The sequence below is a fragment of the Bison bison genome, unplaced genomic scaffold (genome assembly GCF_000754665.1).
Source record: "Bison bison bison isolate TAMUID 2011002044 unplaced genomic scaffold, Bison_UMD1.0 scf7180017864340, whole genome shotgun sequence".
Classification (NCBI taxonomy): domain Eukaryota; kingdom Metazoa; phylum Chordata; class Mammalia; order Artiodactyla; family Bovidae; genus Bison; species Bison bison.
The window spans coordinates 1,124,700-1,133,830 of record NW_011494912.1 but is presented as its reverse complement, the minus strand read 5'-3'; the positions used below and the strand labels follow the sequence as shown (position 1 = coordinate 1,133,830).

The 9,131-nt window shown below is 49.4% G+C and overlaps 1 protein-coding gene across 1 annotated transcript in view; it reads left to right on the top strand.

Moving 5' to 3' along the window:
- Positions 1-9,131, top strand: part of AUTS2 (autism susceptibility candidate 2) — a 1,223,225-nt gene that overhangs the window by 850,725 nt on the left and 363,369 nt on the right. Inside the window, exon 6 of the mRNA XM_010854341.1 lies at positions 5,128-5,157. Coding sequence (XP_010852643.1) covers positions 5,128-5,157 — 30 coding nt within the window. The remainder of the gene's footprint in view (positions 1-5,127; positions 5,158-9,131) is intronic.

The window sequence follows — 9,131 nt, the reverse complement described above, 5'->3', positions numbered from 1 at the left end:
GACTCTTGAGAGTCCCTTGGACTGCAAGGAGATCCAACCAGTCCATTCTGAAGGAGATCAGCCCTGGGATTTCTTTGGAAGGAATGATGCTAAAGCTGAAACTCCAGTACTTTGGCCACCTCATGCGAAGAGTTGACTCATTGGAAAAGACTCTGATGCTGGGAGGGATTGGGGGCAGGAGGAGAAGGGGATGACAGAGGATGAGATGGCTGTATGGCATCACTGACTCGATGGACGTGAGTCTCAGTGAACTCCGGGAGTTGGTGATGGACAGGGAGGCCAGGCGTGCTGTGATTCATGGAGTCGCAAAGAGTCGGACATGACTGAGCGACTAAACTAAACTGAACTAAAACTAAAATATTGTACATATTTGGTGAAAACAAAGCAGGTTACCAAATAGTAACCTTTGTTTTCATTTCTTAAGATCTGTGGGTAAAGGATGAAGAGAATGAAGGAAAGGCTGGAATGAATTATGTGAAGTGAAGTGAAAGTCGCTCAGTCGTGTCCGACTCTTTGCAACCCCATGGACTATACAGTCCATGGAATTCTCCAGGCCAGAATACTGGAGTGGGTAGCCTTTCCTTTCTCCAACAGATCTTCCCAACCCAGGGATCAAACCCAGGTCTCCTGCATTGCAGGCAGATTCTTTACCAGCTGAGCCACAATGTACAAATGTGTTAATAGTGTTTGTCTGTGGATGGTAAACTATGGTTTCTTTTTTTTTTTTAATACTTATTTAATTATGACTGTACTGAGTCTTATTTGACGCATGTGAACTCTTAGTTGTGACAAGTGGGATTTAGTTCCCTGACCAGGAATCAAATCTGGGTCTCCTGCATTGGGAGTACGGAGTCTTAGTCACTGGACCACCAGGGAAGTCCCTGGTGGGTGATTTTTGAACATGTATTTTAATACATATGTATTAATTTTCAAAAAGAGAGAATAGTGGGATGGGGATTGGTTGGTTATTTTCTGGGTTTAAGAGGTAGGACTTGTCTGGGAAAGAAAGATGGTGCCTCCAAAGGTTTGGTCTGACTTGAGGAAGAAGAGCTGAAGAGGCAGTTGGGTGTGATGGGTTGGAATGAGCACAGGTACCCAGGTTAGGAACTGGTCACTTCCTAATACTGCATTCAAGGCATGTGGCTTAGATTTCATGCCTCCTGTTTCCGTCTCTTGTCTGTGGTGGGTCGGGGTCATGTCTTTGTCTGAAGGCTGAGTGGCCAAGAATTCTTCCCTGTCTGGCTTTTAAAATGGAGGAAAGGATTTTCAGCTGTTCACAAAGGGCTTTGAAATCCAGTCATGGCGAGTACTCTGTCACCTCGAGCTGGTTGTTAGCATGCAACCTGTTTGCTAATAAACCAATATAGGACCTTGGTGTCAAAATGCTTAAAATGGTCAAATCAGCCGGGACCACATTTCTGTATCTGACATGCCTTTTCCATTTCCCAGCCCCATGCAGAACATAAACCTGACTCAGGAGGTGGCTCCGTGTGAACTCTTATAAATTGGAGTGGGTATCTAGGGAGTGGGGAGCAGACACTTCTTCTTTTAACCTTTCAGGACCAAGAATCATTTGGCCAGAAATCCACACCGTATTGAACTTAGGGTGTGAAAGCCTTACAGTGTATTAAATGTGAATTTGAGACCATGAATTCTACCCACACCGACTCCATAAAACAGCCTCCCTTTTTCATAAAGCAGGCCCATAAACCGCTGCCAGTGAAGCAGAAAGACTCCTTAGGACTGTGGCTCGCTTTCCGTCTGGGGTTGTCAACAAACCCCCTTTATGAGTGGAATAGACCTCTTGTATGTGTCGAGCTTCTGGCTTTTTACAGAGTGTGTTAGAAGCCAGGCTAGGCAAACGTTCGGCGCTGTTTGCTGAGTGCATTTATTGCCTTTGCATAATTTATGAGCTGGAGGGGTTGACCATCATTCGTCTCTGCCAGGGGCTGGCACTCCAGGCTCCAGAGAGCGGAGCTGTAAATTGGATGGTGCGCTCCTGCTGAGCTCACGGCAAAGTCCTCGGGTCAGTATGGGAATTTAATACCAGAAATGGAACTGTTTTCTCAGCGCACCATGTGGGCCCCAGCGCAGCACAGACTGTTTTGGCAGACTCTGCGACTGGCCTTGTCGAGGGGCTGTCACTCACCCGGCATGTTGTGTGGGGAGCCTGAGCATTTTTAATCGGCTTGGCATCCGTGCTGCTTCCATAATGGATACCAGTAGGTCTCAGTTCTTCACCATATGCTTAACTCTGGAGACAAGGTGCTTCTGGGTATATCAGTAATTACTTGATGCAGAATTAAGTGGACCTTGAAATTAGAACTGGACTGTTGGAAAGCAGGAAGCTTAACACTTTGATAGGAATAACCATTCCCAGGGACACACTGCTGTTCAGGTGGGGGGAGGGGGTGTGGACAGCGGCGGTTCTTTCCCCCACCATCGTCCCCATTCTTCTGCCCCCTGCACGCCAGTCCTTGAGGGGTGTGGGCAGATGCTCTGCCCCCGCCTTCAGCTGCTGCTGATTACCTCACAAGGTGGGCTGTGAACATCTGGGAAGACGAGCCTGCCTGGCAAAACCCTCTTCTGTCTTCCACATCCCTCCCGAATCGTGCTCTGTCACTCTTGAAAATGGGCTGGGAACTTCGGAACCTCAAGGAAGGCTTCATTGAAGGCAGTGGAGAAACCACACAATCAGAAGAGCTATTGTCCCTCATCCTCTGCTGTTGGAGGCCTTCGAGGTCTTCATCCCACCCATTTTCTTTCTCAGCTGGTTTGACTTATTGTAACAGAGCAGTCGCCCCTCAGGCAGAAGAAAGTCAGTTTACACAATCTGAGGTTGGGAGCTTGGCTGAGAAGGCAGTGGTTAAAGCACTGTCACCAAACCTCTGATAACCCTGTGGCATTGAGGAGCAGTGATGTTACAGGCCATGAGGTTGCCATGGGAACGCCTAAATGCGTGTTGTGCAGACAGTTTACTCCCCAAACTGAGTCTTAGTAGATGTCCGCATTTGGATGGCGGTTTTGTTACTTTCAGAGAAGGCAATGGCAACCCACTCCAGTACTCTTGCCTGGAAAATCCCATGAGCGGAGGAGCCTGGTAGGCTGCAGTCCATGGGGTCGCGAAGAGTCGGACACGACTGAGCGACTTCGCTTTCGCTTTCGCTTTGTTACTTTCAATTGAAAACTCTCTACTGGTGGTTTAAACAATGTTAATTTACTGTTAACTTATATGAACAAAAAACTCCAAAGCCTGGCTGCTCTGAAGGTGGTTCCCATGTCTCAGTTGTGTCAAGCTCTTTCTTCCCTTGTTTTTGTACTTCAGCTCTTGGCCTCATGTTTGCAAAATGGCTGCCCAGATCTGGACGTTGCGTCCTCATGCAGTGATGTTCAGGGGAAAGAAGCAGTGCTTCTGCTTCTCTCCTTTTTGTGAAGAGGAAAGGGTTTTCCAGAACCTTAAGCAGACATTTCCTCAAGTCCCATCAAAACTGGGTCTTACATCTACCCTTAGCTGCAAGGGAAGTTGGGAAATGGAGACTATCTGACTTTTTCGGTCTCGAAATGTCAGGAGCTGGTACAGACGTGGGAGAAGGGAGACTGCGAATGGCTGTGGGTGTGTAGCCAGCAGCGGCTGCTCTATAAGCGAATTTATTTCCCGTTTCTGGTCGTAGCTGCATCAACTGCCTTATCCAGGCGGCCACTCTAAAAATCCTTGGCATCATCCCAGACTTGTCCCTCTTGCTTCCACACCCACGTGTCATCTAGTCCTGTCGGTTCCACCTTCACAGTCGCTGTGCCATCTGCCTTGTGTGTTAGTTGCTCAGTTGTGTCCTTCTCTTTGCAACCCCAAGGACTGTAGCTGGCCAGGTTCCTCTGTCCCTGGGATTCTCTCGGCAGGAATACTGGAGTGGGTTGCCATTCCCTTCTCCAGGAGATCTTCCCCAACCCAGGGATCGAACCTGGGTCTCCCTTATGGCAGGTGGATTCTTTACTGTCTGTGCCACCAGGGAAGCCATCTGCTCTCTGCTCTGCCCTTTCTCAACCCATGCATTGTGCTGGTCTAGACAGCATAAGGATTGCCAGCCTGGTCTCCCCATGACCTGGTCCTTTCCTCACAGCACTCTGTCTCTCCTCCTCTCCACAGAAGTGTCATCCTCACAGAGTAGGTTTATCTCTGATCATGTTACTTCTACTGTGAAACCAAAAGCTGCCTTAGGACCAGGCCGTGTCTTGACTGAATATCTGACCCGCTTAGCAGTGCTTATCAAGGTCCGTTGAGTGAATGAATAGACGTATTGACATGCTGAGTATTTACTCTCACAAAACACATCCTCTTCTTACTAATCTAGTATCAGATAACAGAACTTTATTCTTGGTTTTGGAATAAGAATGTGTTCTTTTTTTTTCCTTTACTTCTAATGAGGAACCCAAAGCTTTGGATTAACTGTCATTCTCTGGTCTTCTGAAACTGTGCTCAATGGTTGGAATCTGTTAGATAACCATGTGAGTTTCCTGACCTACAGCTTTTTTTGTTGTTGTTTTGCCCATATTGTTGATTTGTTACCTTGACCTCTTGTCCTTGGCATGTTTTTAATGGAGAATATTCCCTGTTTTCTCTGGCTGATCACACATGATGAGCCTTGCCTGTCATGTTCTGCTTCCTTCCAAGTCCACATGAGAGAGTGCAGTGCCCAGAGGTTCGCCTCTTTTCCTCTAGGAGAGCAAGAGGAGAGAGAGCGCCATTCACATTAGCTAAGGGAAAGATGTCTCCGTTAAGAAATTGATTTTGCTTTGACTCCCATTGAATGATCTCGATTTACCTTAGTCTCGGGGCTGGATCGGCTCCTCTGTGGGCGTCCCCTCTGCCGTGAGGTGAGGGGTGCTCGCTGGTGTGACCAGCTGACCGCAAGATGAGCCACGGAGCACGGGCATGGGATGAATTCAGTAGAAGGACTTCTCGCACTTTGCTTTGGTTTCTCTTCACAGCACTTGAACTGAAGACCTTTTCCAGCCCAGACACACTGTTTCCTACTTCCTTTACTTGCCTTGCTTTTTTTTTTCTGTAGCAATAGCAAAAACATAACTCAATTTTTGCACTAATGCTCATTCTCTTGTCTTCCTTTTCAGTGTGACAGCGACAGTGACCAGGAAGAGAAGGTAGGCCCCTCTCATCCCCCCACTGTGGGCACAGCAGGCAGCATCGTGAACATCGGGGTCTCCCTCACACACTGGGAGGTGGGGTGCCAGCTTCATGCTGACAGCACGTCTCTTCTGTAAAGACGGGCTGTAGTCACACACAGTGGCATTTCCTATGATGAGAAAGAAATCTTTCATTTGTGAGGCCCACTTTTAAAAAATACGCCCTTGAATGAAGCGTATATATGACACTACGTTTTTCACTTTATAGAAGATTTTAAAAGAGGAAATTGTTTATTTTAATAGCCATCTGATTTTTCTGGTTTTATCCTTGATTGGAACATTAAACCTGCTAATATGCATTTGTTATGTCGTTCCTGCATTTCTGTTACTGACCCATATGCTTCTTCCTGCTTTTCTGTACATATTGGCCTTCTTGATAGAAATGTTAATGGTTTACTCCTATGAGTTTTGGTTTATGTTAATGGTTTATTCCTGTTCCTCATGGGGGTGGGGGGAGAGGTGGGCCAGGGCTGTCAGGTAGGAACCGCCCTCTTCTGGTCCGGGGGGATGGTCAGGTGGGAGGGTGCTTCTTCCAGCAGGTACACGCTCTGTTCCGAGGCTGATGGCCACCAGCCTCTATGTAGCCAGTTCCACGCGGACCAAGACAAGGAGCTCGGTTTGGGGGCTTCCAGAAGATCGGATCACAACCTGGTAAAGTGTGCATTCTGCGGCCCGAGCCAAAGGGATTGTCTGTCTGTTTCGTTTCTCTTTCTAGCTGTGCCAGCCCTCTGACCAAATTTCTTTCCAATGTCATTGCCGCTCTATGCATTTCGAAAATAGTTAACCTGAATATCATGGTTTCTATATTGCTTGGCACCAAAAGGAATGTACCCATCCTCCCCTCATCCCCAGTTTCTGGGTCTGTCCTGCCCAGCTGGCTTTCCTGAGCTCTTCTCCCCGACTCTCACCTCCGACGAGCTGGCAGGTTTTACTCAGAATCCTGTGGTTAATATTTAGTGGGATCTTTCCATGGAGCCCAGCATTTTCCCCCTCCTTCTCTGCTGCCAGCCTCCAAGAGAGATCTAAAGGCCCTTGTTCTGTGCTGTCGTTAATTTGAATTCAGCATATGCAGCCCGTTATAAAATGCGAGACATCATCATTTGAGCAGGTCAAGCATATTCAGATGAAGACAAATGGTGCTTATTTGATTTCCTTAAAATCAGGAAATGAAAAAAGTGCTCTCTGGAGAAATCATGTTCTGCCTGACTTGGATGATAGACCAGTGCGTGTCCCCCAGATAAGAACAGGCTCTCGCCTTGAGGTTTTTATCTCTGAAGGACGGCTAGGACTGTCAGCTTGCTGACATGTGCATTATCCATGTCATTTTAAACAAAGTGACCTATGGAAGGGTGCGCCGTGCTGTGACACGGTAATGGGCTGTTGGATGACAGTGGAAGTGCGCACTGGAAAGGGGGCTGTGGGTTAGTCTTTTGTTTAGCTGACAAGTAGGCGCTTCCTTCCTCCAGCCCCCGGGGAGTCCTAACTCCTTGGAAGTCATTCCCCCACCGTGTCTCTGGCAGCCAGTGTGCAGTGGGTGCCTGAGGCATGTGGGCAACAGTGGGCGTTTGGTGATCAAGTAAGCCCGTTGGCCCCCAAGCCATCCTGGCCACATCCTATCCACAGGGCAGTCTCGTTCTATCAGGCCTGGGGACCCAGGGAGAGTCTGGCACTTCTGGCTGCCCCAGGAGATCTTTGCCAGGTGACAGTAGATCTCACTTTCCAAGTGGGTGGCTCTTTCCAAGGGGACGAGGCTTCCTTGGGGTGGCACTGCCAAGCACACGTTCCTGCTTTATAAGGCAGAGTGAATTCAGGAAGTGTCCCAGTCTCCAGCAGTGGCAGAAGGTGGCAAGGCATCAGTTTTGTGTTCCATGAAGGTGTCTTGATGAACAGTCTCAGCCTTGACTGTGCTTCTGAATGCCCCTGGAACTGCATTAGTCCCAGATGCCTGGGCGTGTCTCAGGCAGGTACCTCAGACTCTGCTGGTAGCTAGCACCCCTTGTCTACAAGATCACTAACTATTAATGTTGAGAATTATCAGCGCTGCCTGCAGTTTCCAGAGGCATCTGGGGGCCCAGGTGTTTCCTGCATCCTGGGAGCACCCCAGCTACTGGTTTGCTGTGTCCCTGAGTCTCTGCCGCTCAGGGGTCCATCTCCGAGTGTGGGAAGCAGCGAAGTGTCAGCCCAGGGAATGGGTGAGAAGGTGTAGCCAGCGCCCATGGCTCTTGAGTTTGGTGTGATTTCGGGACAATGAAGGGGAGAATAGGAGATGTCCATGGGCAAGTCCACGGGAGGGGTGACGGTGGGCACAGAGGGCCGTTGGGAGTGGTCAGTCGTTTGGAAAGGGCAGAATTCCTGCCTCGCCTCCCCAGCCACTTTCCCTGTGGACGACAGTGGTCCCACAGGTCCTCGTCTCCTTCCCCAGGGGCTCCTCCATTCCCAGCCTCTCCCCTGTCTCTCCCAGCCTTGTCGCCCGGCGTTCCTCCAGGGGGCCCGGCAGGAGCCATCGAGACTGTAATTGCCGTCGTGCCTGCTTGGCCCCGTTGTAGTTAAGACTGTCGAGGCTTCCCCTTTTGCACTGAGACTGTCTGGTGTTTATCACTGACTTTAACACCGTCCTCCCAGGCTTCTGTTCTGCACCAGGGTCTGGGCCCCTGTCAGCCTCCGCCTTGCCAGAGCCTCTTGCTGCCCGCTCGGAGCCCCAGAGCTCACAGGGGCTGCCTCCTGTGCTCTTCAGAGGACTCGCATTCGAATCTGAATTGCTAACGGCGGCAGAGATGCCACTCAGTGTCCTGGGATCCTTTCAGCAGCCCCACCAGGGAGGCTGTCGGAGGCAAAAGTGAGACTTGTAGGGGACCCACTGGGATTTCTCTCCGGAAGACCTGTCATTCTCTAACTCCGTAGGGATCCGCAGAGCCGGCGGTCTAAAATTAGGGTACCGTATTTCACACAGCTGACTGAATTAAGATAAACTCTGCTTTCCTCTGATACGAAGCTGTAATTTATAAAATGATACCCTTACTAATTAATGTGGAAGTGACTGAGAAGAGGGCTAGAAAGCAGAGCTTTCCATAAATGCTGGAGACAGTCTCATACGTGGAGAAGGCTTGACGGGACACCGAGCACAGCATCCCTTGGCGCCCCCACTCCCCCCACCAGCTGTGAGAATACATTTCACATTAATGTCAGCGGCCCAGAGGACTTCTGTGAAGAGTAGAAACAGGGTGGGGGACTAGAGAAGGCTGGGAATGCTGCATCTTAGGTTGGGGATTGTTCTTTGCAGTTAGTGTAGAGAAAAGAGGCAGCACTTGGCACCTTAATCACCGAAATTAAGCAATTATTCCAGTCCCCCACCTGAAATGAATTGGTATAACAGGAACAAAGAGGCAACAGGCATATTTCCCCATGTTTGGCCTGTATTTTCTCTTGTTTCCTCTCTTTCTCTCCTACTGGCAGCAGCCCATTGTGCTGAGAAACACTCCCAGTTTGGTTGTGAAATCTAAGTGGAGATGGAAAGTGATTCTCCTTCCATTCACCCGCTTCCTGTGTGTTCTGTGGGCCACATGAACGAGCTGGTTGGAAGGGGTAGTACTCAGTGGTCATGCGCTTGGGCCGCCGAGTCTGATGGCCTGGGGTTGTTCCTGACTGTCCCTCACAGCTCCGGAGCCATGGGCAAGCCTTGATCCTCTCATCTGCCAAATGGGAATAACAATGGCTCCTACCTCGAGCCGGTTAAACTGGCTCCATGCCTGGTCTGTGCTCTGTAAATGTCAACTTTCATTAGTTTTCTGTGGAGTCGAGTGAGGGAGAATCACTTGGGGAAGGAGGAAGGCAATCCTTCTCTTCCGAAAGCTCAGGGTCTGCCAGAGAACATGCCAGAGGATAAAGGTGTGAGTTTCTTTTCCGCTGGAACCCGAGGCCCAGCCTTATTCCCC